A 14,208-nucleotide genomic window follows, 5' to 3' on the forward strand; every position below is an offset into this window, starting at 1 on the left:
CAGAAAAACGCTGGAGCTCTGTCAGAGTGACCATTGGGTTCTTGCTCACCTCCCTGACTAAGGCCCTTCTCCCCGATTGCTCAGTTTGGCCGGGTGGCCAGCTCTATGAAGAGTCCTGGTGGTTCCAAACTTCTTCCATTTACTGATGATGGAGGCCACTGTGCTCATTGGGATCTTCAATGCAGCAGAATTGTTTTCTGTGGCTCGATACAATCCTGTCTCGGCGGTCTCCAGACAATTCCTTGGACTTCATGGCTTGGTTTGTGCTCTGACATGCACTGTTGACTGTGTGCCTTTCCAAATCATGTCCAGTCAACTGAATTTACCACAGGTGGACTCCAATCAAGTTGTAGAAACATCTCAAGAATGATCAGTAGAAACAGGATGCACCTGAACTCAATTTTGAGTGTCATGGCAAAGGCTGTAAACACTTATGTACAAGTGATTTTCGTTTTTTATTTTTAATAAATTTGCAAAGATTTCAAACAAACTTCTTTCACGTAGTCATTATATGGTATTGTTTGTAGAATTTTGAGGAAAATAATGAATTTAAACATTTTGGAATAAGGCTGTAACATAACAAATTGTGGAAAAAGTGAAGCGCTGTGAATACTTTCTGGATGTACTGTAAATGTTTACTGAAGGGTTCTTTAGGAAATCCAAAATGTTTTTTCTATGGCATTGCTACAAAACCCTCTTTTGGAACCTACATGTACCGTACATGGCCATATGTTCCGTTCAATCACACACACTCACAAACAGTGAAAAAAAAAAGGTCAGCTGAATCATAGGAAATAAAACTGGTGTAAACTATTACTTGGTACAACAAATACTGTAGAAATATACTTTAAAAATTTATTTTAGTGTCAACACAGTACCAGTACCAATGCATTTGACATTTCAAGTGGAAACCAAAAAAACATAACATTTGATGCAATCTATATAACCCATGGATGTCTAATCCTGGAGGGCCACCTTCCTGCAGAGCCTAGCTTTAAACTTAATTAAACACACCTGAACCAGCTAATCGAGCTCTTCAGGATTACTAGAAACTTCCAGGCAGGTGTATTGATACTGAAGCTGAGCTCTACAGGAAGATGGCCCTTAAAGGTATAGCGGAGGATTTTTTACTTCCGGGTGGATCACCTATACTATTGGTCCTCCTAATTGTCAATCATTCTGGTGAATCAATCAAACTTTGCAAAAAGTGGAGAGGGCGGGTCTTATCTAAAATTCGGAAAGATCCTCCGCTATACCTTTAAGGAGCAGGATTGGACACCCTTAATATAACCCAATTGAAAACAAAGTGCTAAACAGTGGCATTTACTACTGCAGGCACTCCTGGCAACACTTATGAAAGTTTAACATTCGAACGAACTGTTATTTTTTAATGAATCGGTAAATCAGGCCTGCCGATGCTCCTCACAAACCCAAATACTCACCAGCGCTGACTGTGATGGCCTCAATAAACTGGTCCCTCCAGCTGTTGGTGCCAACCAGAAGAGCCAAGTTTGTCTTTTTAATCAGCTTATCAACAGTGTTCTATAGAAAAGAGAGACACGGCGAACAAAGACAATTTATGGCTTCATTACTGTCCAGTGCAACTGAGAACAAGAATAAACAAACATACACACACTTCAGACGAGGCGGACAACAGTCCATCGAGTGTTTCTGACTGCTCTCTGGTCTGCCCCGCTGTGAAGTGTGTGTGGGATCGGAGTGTGTGTACGTCTCAGCATGGCTAGTGCGTGTGGGTTGAAGTGCAGGCGTGTGCATGTGTATCGTTCTGAAGTGTGTGGAGGCGACCGATGAGATGTCAATGTTTAAGATCCTTGAACTTCCCTGACAGAATGAGTGTGTTTTTATAAGGAACTAGAAGGAAACTTGTTTCTACAGAAAAGCAGGCATCTGCACACTTGCAGTCTGATGTATTACTAATTCATAATGTGTGAAACCTATAAAGTAAATGATAAATGTAGTAACCCAGTGTCAGGTTTGTGTAAATACTAGCAACTATTGTCAATGAAAATCATCCACAAATCATAAAAAAAGCCCTCAGTGTACCAAGTACACTGCAGTAGAGATCTTAACGGGCGATCTGTTTTGTATGTTTCATATGATAATTGGCTATTGGTATATTGGTACAGTTTTGTGTTTCACAAAAGAAAAAAGTCATACAAGTTTAGAACGACATGAGGTTAAGTAAATGATGACAGAATTGTCATTTTTGGTTGAAGTATCCCTTGGTTGCTTTAATGTGATTATGAATAAATAAAAAAGTGGGAACTGTGTAGCAAAATAACACACCTTAAATTCATAAGATTCCTCGATGATAACCTCCAGTTTGGGGTGATCTCCGAGCATTGGCTTCCCCATTTCAGCGATGCGTCGTTCCTCATCATCTTCGCCCGTCAGAGGCTCCTCCTCTTCTTTCCCCGCCTCTTTCTCCTCCTCTGAAAACAAAAGCACCAGTCAGAGAGTAGAAACCAAACCCACCAAACCAGCCACCTTATAATTCAAATAATCATCCAAAACATGTTTGTGGACCAACAGGTTTCTGTGGATAAACTGGATTGTGTAAATATAGTTTTTGTCAAAATGCTACAGTGAACAAGAATTTGCCTCAGCAGGGGAAAATCCTTTAAAAGGTCAAAATCTCAGATCTTTGCTGGTAAATTTAGAAAACAGGGTCCATTTCATAAATCGTACTTTTATAACAGAACACATACAGACCACTGTGACTCTATATATATGAGAGCTGTGTCAGGGGCAGGATTTTTCCTTCATTCGTTTCAAAGATGAAGCTTCTATTGGCCCAATGGAATTCTGGGTAAGTAAGTGTGTGACATTCACAACCCCTGATCATGTGACTGGGTTTAGCCCAATCAATCACCCACATTCACACACACAATGAAATGAGAGGGTCAAAGGAAAAGCAAAGCAGATGCAGATCGACATGGAAGATTTGGAAATGAAAACACTTAACATTAGAGACATGCACACACTGATGTGGACAGAAAAGGAAAGGGCTGGGGAAGGAGAAAATGACAATCCTTTGGGCAGCAACATGGTGATTTAGTCCCATCACATATATTCTCTCTTTCAGTTTCTCTTTCTGTCTCATTTATTTCATATTTCTTTTCAGTTCACAAGCTCAGCTGGCATTACTGCAACACCAACAACAGCAACAGTCATAAAACAATGTTATGATGATTACATTCCCAAGCTCAAAACAAACATGAGCCTCATAGGCAGAAATGGCAGCATAAACGAATGAAATATCTAATGGAACGAATAAATCTCAAGCCACAAATGAACCCAGAGGCATTAGAGGAGGATTCCAGCATAAGATGCACTGTCAGATTAATGGCAGAGCAACTCGCTCCTGTAGCCTAAACAGCCTCTCCCTCTCTGTCTTGATATTTTATGTTTATCTGTTCCTGTGTAATCCGTTCATCTTTATTCTCAGACGGCAAGTTCTCCTTTTTTGTGAATTACTTGGTTTTCCACACTTTTCTGCCTGTTGATTTGTGAGATAACAAAATACACACATCACCATCTCTTTCTGTTTCTGTCCCTCTGAATGCAGATCGTTTTTTCCACTTTGTGTTTAGTCTTAGATGTTATTTCACCATCTCCTCTGTATTGTTCGTGGTTTTAGCATGTAACAGCCTCTCAATCATTTTTCTCACAAGCGGTAGATCTATCTTGTTTGGGGTATCTGTAAAGACGACGCATTAAATTGATTGGTCAAATTTTAATGGACCCGTTTGAAGAAGCAAGTCAATACAAATGTATAGCCGATAATGGACTGACCAATAACTAGTTGAAGAAAAACTGAAGAGGAACAGGCTGAACAATAATTGGGTATCACAAATATCAATAATTGGGTCAGAGAGGTTTGACTGATGTCATGCTTAAATTCTGCGGTCATTAACATGAATTAAAATACCAACTATATAGGAAACAAATATAAGAGAAACTAATATTACCGAAATCCTACAAAATTAAAAGGCAGGGAATCTACACTGTAAAAAGTGAACAGTTGGATCAACTTAAAAAAATTACTTCAATAGGTAACACCTAAAGAAATTACGTTTTCTCAACTTAAATTATTACGTTTTATTGTGAAAAATGTGATAATTTAAGTTGAGAAAACTTAATTTCTTTAGGTGTTACCAATTGAAGTAATTTTTTTAAGTTGATCCAACTGTTCACTTTTTACAGTGTAATTTACTATGAAAAAATAATTAAATATAAAATATTTAGATATTATTATAATATTATAAATTGGTATTTTATTGTTTAGATTTCATCAATCAAATAAAAATATTTTTGGTCAGCAGAAAATCAGCTCTTTTCTGATTTTTATTTTATTTTATTAGCTTTATCCAGCTGGTAATCAAAGTAATACATTTCAGGCCTACTGTAGATCTGTGTCCACCACTGAGATGTGTAGCGTGACACAACCACAGAAAAAAAGCTAAAAGATGGATAGGAAGTACATTAAAAGACCAACAGAAAATGGGGCAAAGAAGTAATAAAGTACTTCTCAGAAGTACTCACACTCTCAGAAGTAATAAAGTAAAGACAAATTAAAAATGAATTGATGACATTGAGATTTTGTGATTAGCTTTGGTAATTGAATGAGATGCTGCATATTTTTTCTATTCTGTCTATAGATGTGACACAACATTAAGATGGAGTCAGGTTCATGTAATTTGATATTGATTTAATTGGCTGATGTTCTCTCTCTCTTGTTTTGTCCTTGAAAACAGAGCTATCATTTTCAGCCTACAGCTTGTACACACACACACACACACACACACACACACACACACACACACACACACACACACACACACACACACACACACACACACACACACACACACACACACACACACACATTCCTTTCACTCTCATCCAGCCATCTCTTTTGCAGTCCTTTATTTTTCTAGTGTCTCTTCTTTTCTTATTTCTCTCATAATAAGCAATCTCTTTTCTCTTGTCTATGATGGTTTTGAATTATCCAGGGTACTCTCAAATCCCTTACAAACTAAGCTAATCAAAAGCAAATGGTCTCGATTATTAATTATTTTGAAAATGTTTCACCAATCATCTGAGTGCCTTAATTTTTTTTTGGTTAATCACTGATGAAGTCATATGGCTGTGTAGCAAAACATCATCAAAAATGCATAACCAAATCCAGCTGCATTTCATTGAATTCTACCTGATGTTCCTCTCTCGAATTAGTTCCTATGTACCATGTTTTTATCTTTGGATCCCTTTTTATTGCATCGTATATCAGTTATGCTAAAATACAACATTAACCAAATCCAAATGAATATCAAAAAGTAAATCTAAATACGATAAAAACATTTGATACAAATTAAAACACTGAAGTGCTGGGAAACTGAACCGCTCTGCTTCCTGGAAAAGAAATGTTTATCTAAATGTGAGATGAAACACACTCAAACAACCTTGGCTTTGAAGACAGCTCACAATCTTGAGCTCGGAGTCTTTTCGAGTTCCCCTAATCTCTCCTCGTGATTTACAGCCCAGTATCTGAACTCATTTGCTGGTGTGTTTTGACATTTCCTTTGTCTAGTTATGAGATTATTGCAAGGAAACGAAATAAAACAATTGGCTTTGACGCTTTCTTTCTTTCTGAAGTATCCTGAACACACCCTATATGGTAAACTACACAAAGATTGTGTAAGAGATGATGATCACTATAAATAAAGGGTCATATCATTAAAATGTAACTGCCCTTTTTAAATATATGTTTTGTGTATTATATGAACATACCGCAAATTGTAACATTTCACAATATTACTGATTTACTGTATTTTTGATAAAAAAAAATTAGCTTTGGCGACTTTTCAAAAACAAAAAAATCTTACTGATACCAAATTTTAAATAGTGGTCTATATTGAAATAAACTGCAGATACTTGTTCTGAAATGCAAATTTTAAAAACATTTCATGTGACTCTTGCTCCTAAACACCTTAAGATATGATACCTTAACTGGCATATTACTAAAGACAAGAGTAAGATATGAAGAAAATACAGCAAGACGTTGTTCTGACCCTGGCAAGGTCATTGCTAAAATAAAAAAAGTTCTAAAAAAAGCTGCACATTACCAGAAAATTTAAATCCCTTTCAGTGCATTGATTGATTGACAGGTGAGTTGGCAGTCCCTCACTGGATGCATCAGGACCGATTAGCAGCTTCAATATGAATGCTGAAAACTGGGTCTTTATTATGGTTTTGCTGCAATAATCTTTAACTAACATTAAAAAAAGCATCACATGACCCCTTTAAAGTATGTTTAATGTATGTGCGTTATTATGCGGGTAATTGTGTAATCATCGAAAGCAAAGAAAAGTCATTTGATTAGTAAAACAGCACACAGACACCAGGAGAGAGAGACAGAGAGGGTGAGACTCTGCCCAGAGGGAGAGAAGAGTAAAAAGCGAAGGAGACACTGTGAGAGGGAAAGAAACCTCTGTATACTGTCCATCCTCTCCTTCTCCAAAGTGGCGTCTGTAGCTCTACGCAAAAGCTGCATTGCTTATCGTATTCCTCTCGATTGAGAACCCTGACTGTTATCGTCTTCCTGCAGAAACAAGACAACAGGAGGGGGTTGGAATAATGCATGCATGATACACACACACACACACACACACACACACACAAGCACACACGGGGACTGGGCTGCAGGGCTGTCGATGGTGTGGTTTGGCCTGTAGTTGATCCCGATGATGATCCAGAGGACTGGTGTTCAGTGTGTGTGTGTGTGCTGTATGTGTGGTTTCTTCGGCAGACTCAGGCCACGCCCCCCACCTTCCTTCTCATTGGTCTCTACGAGCTGAGGGTCTCCGATCTCCAGGAAGAAGCTCTTGTTCTTCTCGTATTCTTCGTCATCAATTATCCTGACTTTTATTGTTTTGCTGGAGAGAGGGGGAGAGAAAGAAAAAGAAGGAGAGGAAGAAAAGAGTGAGGAAAAGACAGGCCAAGAGAAAAAGAAGAAAGATAGATAAACGGCATGCAGTCATGCACAGGCAGACAGGCAGAATAAGAGGATGATGCAAGAGAGACAGAGAGAGAGAGAGAGAGCAGCCTCATCAATTCTGTGTCTAAATACACTCACAAACACAGATACAATCAATATTCCCTCTTATTTTTGTACTTGAAACGCAAAATCATTATTCAATGAAATGATAGCTGTTTCTCAATTCCAAGAACGAACTTGTGTTCTCGCGGAGACCGGTCTTGCCAGGCTACCTTGAAAGAACGAACTTAGAAGGACGCAAGGACACAGAACGCATCCTATTGCGAATTGAGATGTGCTGCGATCTTGTTGCTCAACTGACCGTCCCAGCATATTATAGGCCAAATTACAATAAATGGAACATAACATAACAAACAAATGTCATAACCTATTAAAATATTTATTTCATATTATAATAGACACTATTTTCATAATATTTTATATCATTAATGTACTTTTTGTATTGTGAAAATGAGTGTATGTTTAATGTTACTTATGCTTTGTTAATGTTAAGATTTGTTTTAATATGCCAATAAAAATCCCACAGGCTTTCTTTCTCCAGGTCTTTATCACTTTATGAAAATTATGCAAAACCAAATGCCAAACGTTTACTTTCACGAGCTGTCACATATTTGCAAGCTTAGGCGGGAATCTCTTAAGTGAGAACGAGAGGTTTAAAGCTCACAGGCTTCCATACGTTGACCACCCGCAGCTTCTTCTGGAATTTCTAACGGTTCAATTTGATCATGTCTGCACTTGATGCATCCTCGATATCAAGAACACATCCAGGTGATTTAATGCGATGCGTTCTCTGTACTTGCTTTCTTGAATACTGTAATTGAACTTCGATAGTTGATGATGTAGTACGAGAACACAAGGTTGCAAGATCGCTTAAAAATGGATATTGAGAAAGTCATTGACTTAATTTAACACTTTCTTTCAGTTGTATAAATATATTTATAATGTATGTTCAGATATTCATACAACATTATATTCTACGTTTTCTGAAGTTTTCTGAAAATGAGAAAAAAATGCTGGCGCTGGTTGGCAACTTTAAAAAAAAAACACTGGCAGGGAAAGAGTTAAATAAAGTCAATGGATGTGCGGATGGACTCTGGCTGAATTGGCCATTAATTTAGCCCTGACGTTTTTTTCCTGACGTAATCTGGACAGGAGCAACACCCATCCCGGCATGCTCAGAGGGAACATTGAATACAAACCTCCACCTCCAAGCTAACAACATCCTCAATAGAACCATAAACAAAATCTCTCATGCACAGATTCAGACCACTTGCTGCCATGCTTGCATGACCTTTCTCCAAGAGTAACCGCAGCGCAGAACATTACAACCAGAAAATCTCCACAACCAACCATGTCATATTGACCTAATGTCATGATTAAAGTCAACAAGAAATCAAAATTGACTCTCTTGGCCTACATTGTTTAACATAAAAAAAAAAAAATTTACCAGAAAAATTATGAAAGTCCAAAGCAAGGACTGCTGGGATGACATTGTCCTGCACGACTTCACAAGCAATAAGTGGAATGGGAACTTTAGAATAACACAACAGTCATGATTTATTACACTAGAACGCTATATTCAACAACAACAACAACAACAACAGTTCGCTCTGTGTCAAGTCATTTTGCAATTTCTACACCATTGCATTTGGTTTTCAACCCCAACAAGTGTTTACATGTCCTCTTGAAAAGAATAGAACCAATTTCAGACGGATTTGGCCAATTAATTCTGACTCTTTTTATTCCAACTGTGCTACTAGTCAAATTACAAATGGATTATTAGGGTCCATGTAAACACAGCTAATGAAGAAAAGGCATGAGAAAATGAAGCAAGGAAGACAGAAGAGTCATCAAATGCTGGCATACGCTTCAGGGAAGACTAATAAACACAAACACTATCTTTTAGCCTTCCTCCATCTCTCACTTCTCAAAGACAATTTCATGTTCCTTCATTGGTTGTCACAGAAACAGTGTTAGATAGTTTCCAGATCTGCACTGTATGATGCATTAAGCTGTATGTGTGTGGGAATGACCCTCTCCACTTCTCATCTGAATGTGGGTTAGGTTCAGCTGAGGTCACGGCAGTGCGCTAACGCTACATCAATTAGTCATAGAACTGCTTTTACACACACACAAAGGTTTTCAAATCACAGCGCATGCCGTTTTATTATGCGTGCATGCATGTGGTGTTTTCTTCCTATTTATTCTTTGTACGTTTTGTTCTTGTCAAGTGTTTTTGACATCTGTCATCTGTAGTTACTGGACACTTGCATAATGTCATTACCCACCTAAATTCTCCCTCTCTCATTTCAAATGATGTATCACATTTTTAACCGCATGAGACAATGGGTATTAAATCTGACAGAAAACAAAGTGATCTTTTAAGTGTGTGTGGTGTAGATGAGATGTTAATTAGAAATGTTCCTGAGCTCTGTGAATAGTGCAGAAGATTGTATCATTCAAAAGAACCAAGACATAACACATTCACAAACAGTCAACACATCAGAAGTCAGTGAAAACATGTAACAGTTTAAGCTCTGGGTGAGACTAACTGTGACCATGTGACACAAAAACACCTGCTAAACCCACTGGCAGAATATCTACACCTTTCACAACCATGTTGCTCTCACCGCTTATCAGTGGCGGAATGAATCAACTACTGTTGAGGAATCTTCAGCATGATATTCTCTTATGAGCCGATAATGTAGGGTTTCTCAGCTGACCTGACACACCACACCCCACACGCAACGGGACACTTGACATGATCGACATGAAGACTCACACCTTGAAGCCTCTTGTATTCAGTACAGCATTTCTCTCCTTGTTTGCTGTTACAGTAGATGACAGTGGCTTTATGCGTGTGTCCCGAGTTCCCCTCTGAGAGCGCCTGTCTCTCTTTAGCAGCTCAAATTTGAGCCTGCAGGAAATCAAAGCGTGCTTTAGATTAAGCCAAACGGGCAGGGGCTTGTGGGGGACGCTCGGGGTCTTGAATCTCTGATCAGGGTGTTATATAAAGCTGCTCTAATTCATGCCTGACCAGAAACCAAGCACTGCAACATGAGATGTCACACATGCATCTCACTTATGAAAGACACAGTTGGGAAAAATGCAGCAGATACACAAATGATATGACATTATCTGATCATTAGCATATCTGCATTGCAGTAGCCTTGATCGGAAGAGATCCTGACACACACACTTAGCACAATCTCTTTCACACAGTTCCAGCTCCTTAAAATACATATACATAATACATACAGCTCATCAACCACCTCCTGTTTGAAATGATCTTCGGGTCGATGCTTCTAGAGGATTCGCAGATACGTTTTATAGACCAGTGGTGGGACAGTCAGGAAGCCTAAACTCACACACTCTTGCTGCAGTGCTTGCAGATAATTGCCCGCCGCTGCTGCATTACAGTGAGTTAGTGACTGCGGTGATGTGAACACATCTCTGGGTCTGATCCACGTTCAGGTACCAGTTTTAGGTCATTGCAGCTGGACTGGAATGAGATCCAGACCTATTTGCTTAATTTATATGCCAAACCCACACACACACACACACACACACACACACACACACAAACACACACAGTTTGACTTACATTAGAGTCCAGAAACATTTGCCAGCAATTAGATCTGTGCTTAGCAACCGTAGAAAGAGCCAAAATAGAGCCACTTTTCAACATTGATTTACCAAAGGCCACATTACATCGAATGTGTGTAAGAAAGAGAGAGAGAGAGAGGGAGAGAGAGGGAGAGGGTGAAGTAATGCAACCTCTTTAAAATTCAGATCATGTCTGCTCCTTAACACAAGGAGGAGCCACATCAAATCAATATGAGCTGACTTTTGTATGTATGTGTGTGTGTGTGTGTGTGTGTGTGTGTGTGTGTGTGTGTGAGCATGTTTAGAATGAATTAATATATGGGTATTTACTCTTTTTCTTGTGCCATGGCGAGATTCAGTTAAGAATGAATTGTGCCCGTTGATAAATCCTGTCATGCAAATCAGGCAACAGTGCAAATCATAGACTTTACAGCCTTACTACACCACTGCGATACACACCTGAATCAGCTCCTTAAAACACCAGTGCGCTCAACTATACTGCGTGTACTGTAAGAATATATAGGTCTTACTCTTTTATACATCATTTGATGAATCACTGCTGCCAGGATCAATAAAAATAGTACATAAACAAAATAGCTGGTTAATGCAACAGGCAAATAATTGAAATGTCTCGTTTGTATTAGAAGGGTGCATGTTTGAGGTAAAATGATAATGACTTCATTTAAATATGCCTGGTGCAGATATTGTCAGTTTAAACTGGATTGCAAACAGTAATTACAATAATAATAATAAAACATTTTTATACATTTGTTTTAAATAAATACTTTACTGCAAAAAATTGGATTGCATATAGTTCAGATATTTATACATCATGCACGTCATCAGATTTTATGAGAGAAGTGAACATAAAAAACATTAAACTATGGGAAATTAAAACTGAGAGCATAAGACTAAGTGTGTGTTTGTGCACGAGTGCGTGTCTCAAAGTCTGAATGAAACCATTTCCAACATGACCAGAAGTGCAAGGTAATGCATAAACTAATGTAAGCAAATGCAATCTCTCCTTTTGATATATTCTATACTGCAATCTGGACTCAAGTGTGCATGCAAAAATCTTATGACCGGTTGCATGCTCAGTTATCTAAACACACTTAAGCCTACGTAAACTTGCAGGCGCTCACACGCGCACACACACACACACACACACACACACACACACACACACACACACACACACACACACACACACACACACACACACACACACACACACACACACACTGCAGGTATTGATTATGTCGTAGTGGGGTGAAATGAGAGCTTGCTGCAGAGACCTGCTAGTGAATAATGGAAGTAGAGAGAAAGAAAGAAAGAAAGAAAGAGAGAGAGAGAGAGAGAGAGAGAGAGAGAGAGAGAGAGAGAGAGAGAGAGAGAGAGAGAGAGAGAAACAGGGGGATGGAAAACTGAGCAGACGAGTGTATATGCCTTCAATATAAGTATTACAGGGCACTGAAACAAACATCATCTTCCATGTGATTTTCAGTACTTTAATGATTTGAATTTGTTGAAGTTAATTTGTGAGTGTTTAAAACATTTTCAAGCCCTTTGATAAAACATGGCACAATAAAGCATCACGACTTCCGATATATTTTGTGCATTTGCTCATTGTCCTTTTACAAACTGCAATTATTGCATAATTGGATGCTTCATAACTTACAATTACATTTATTTTGTAAATGCTACTTCATCATTAATGCTGATGTTTTAAAAGGGCCTTTTGTTGGGCAGAAAGTAGTATTTGGTAATTTAGTGTAAAACAAGAGTTCACCCTAAGAAGAAAGGGTTCTATATAGGCCTTTATCACATTTCTGCGTTCGAAAATGGTAAGCTTCAAATAGGAGCATAAAAAAACGTACACTGCAGCCTATCAATGGCTGTGAATGGGATTGTTGTGATTTTGGCCTATGTCAAATTCACCAGATACTTCCAGACGTGACGTGAATTAATTCATATGCGTGTGATATTCAATTCAAAATATCAAACATTAGCCTACAGATTGATTATTTTTCACTCCTGACATAAATTAAGAAATGAATGTCACTGCAACCTAGTTTTATCATAAACAGTGGTCAAATATCAAAGCTGGAGACTTTAATCTTTCTAATGATACTTAGTTTGTACAGATCTTTGAGAGCAGGAAAAGTGAAGAGAACTAAAAAAAGGAAAAGAATTTAGATGTAGTACACTTTTCCTGCTCTCAGAATTCTAGGTTCCGGGTCAAGGTGAATCCAAACTGAACGAAAGATTTTTTGTTCTTGACACAATTTCTCAAGTCTGAACTGTCACAAGAGACTGAAATGACAAGAAGACCCAATTTCAGAACCACAGCACTTCAAAAACTCCATTGCTTCTGTCTGCTGATATCTGGCTCACCCCGCCCATCTCTCTCTCTCTTCTCAGTGTCTACCTCTCTCATCCTCTCTCGGGTGACTTTTGATGGGCAGGTCTTAAGTGAGACAGTTAATTAGATTAATGGTAACTGGCTATGTGCCTCAGGAGACTAAAATATGTGTGTGTGTGTGTGTGTGTGTGTGTGTGTGTGTGTGTGTGTGTGTGTGTGTGTGTGTGTGTGTGTTCTGATGAAGTGGAAACTTTTTAATGTGTGTGTGTGTGTGTGTGTGTGTGTGTGTGTGTGTGTGTGTGTGTGTGTTCTGATGAAGTGGAAACTTTTTAAATTCCTTAGTGATAAAAGCATTTCAATATTCATGAGCTTTGTTTTTCTAATCATTAATAATGTATTAATTGAAAGAGCTGCAGTATGTTCAGATGGGAGGGTGGAGACGCAGTCCAACATGGCAGTACGAGTTGAGAGCCCTTACAAAAGGCAGCACAACAAACATCCATGCCTTTGAGCATGTACACACACACACACACACACACACACACACACACACACACACACACACACACACACACACACACACACACACACACACACACACACACACACACACACACACACACACACACACACACACACACACACACACACACACACACACACACACACACACACACACACACACACACACACACACACACGGGAACATGTCAGAGAATGGAACAAAAAGCTGTAATAAAATTGGCCTTCATGACCTTCATAGTGTCTCTTGTTTTCTCTCTGTTCATTTACAGCCCTGTGCGGGTCTCTCCATCTCTCTCTGAGCACTTTTCTCCAACAGAAGAGCTTAAATCAAGGGCTGCTGGAACTGCAATAGCACTGTCTGCCGGTTCTCTGTAATGAACAAAAGCTGGATGTGTGTGTCTGTGTGTGTGTGTACATGTTTCAAAAGGCCTCCAATCTAGTTCACCTATCTAGAAACACAACCAAAACATTCAGACCTGTCCAGAATTTTGACATTTTCTAAAGAGGCAACTGCTAGTGTTTTGGGTTGTTATAAGGATGTTGCTAGGCTGTTAGCTTATTCAATCAGAGCAGATAGATATATAGAAAGACAGGCAGGCAGACAGATAGTCATGTCACACACTCATAGTGCAGTCGT

The 14,208-nt window shown here is 38.8% G+C and overlaps 1 protein-coding gene across 2 annotated transcripts in view; it reads right to left on the minus strand.

Annotated features, from left to right (window-relative positions):
• slc8a1b (solute carrier family 8 member 1b) overlaps positions 1 to 14,208 on the minus strand; it is a 100,835-nt gene that overhangs the window by 10,061 nt on the left and 76,566 nt on the right. For both annotated transcript variants that reach the window (XM_081393829.1, XM_081393828.1), the window contains exons 3-5: positions 6,510 to 6,622; positions 2,308 to 2,453; positions 1,443 to 1,542 (exon numbers count right to left, since the gene is read on the minus strand). In XM_081393829.1, coding sequence (XP_081249955.1) covers positions 1,443 to 1,542; positions 2,308 to 2,453; positions 6,510 to 6,622 — 359 coding nt within the window. The remainder of the gene's footprint in view (positions 1 to 1,442; positions 1,543 to 2,307; positions 2,454 to 6,509; positions 6,623 to 14,208) is intronic.

This window comes from Scardinius erythrophthalmus (assembly GCF_964197995.2).
Source record: "Scardinius erythrophthalmus genome assembly, chromosome: 19".
NCBI lineage: Eukaryota > Metazoa > Chordata > Actinopteri > Cypriniformes > Leuciscidae > Scardinius > Scardinius erythrophthalmus.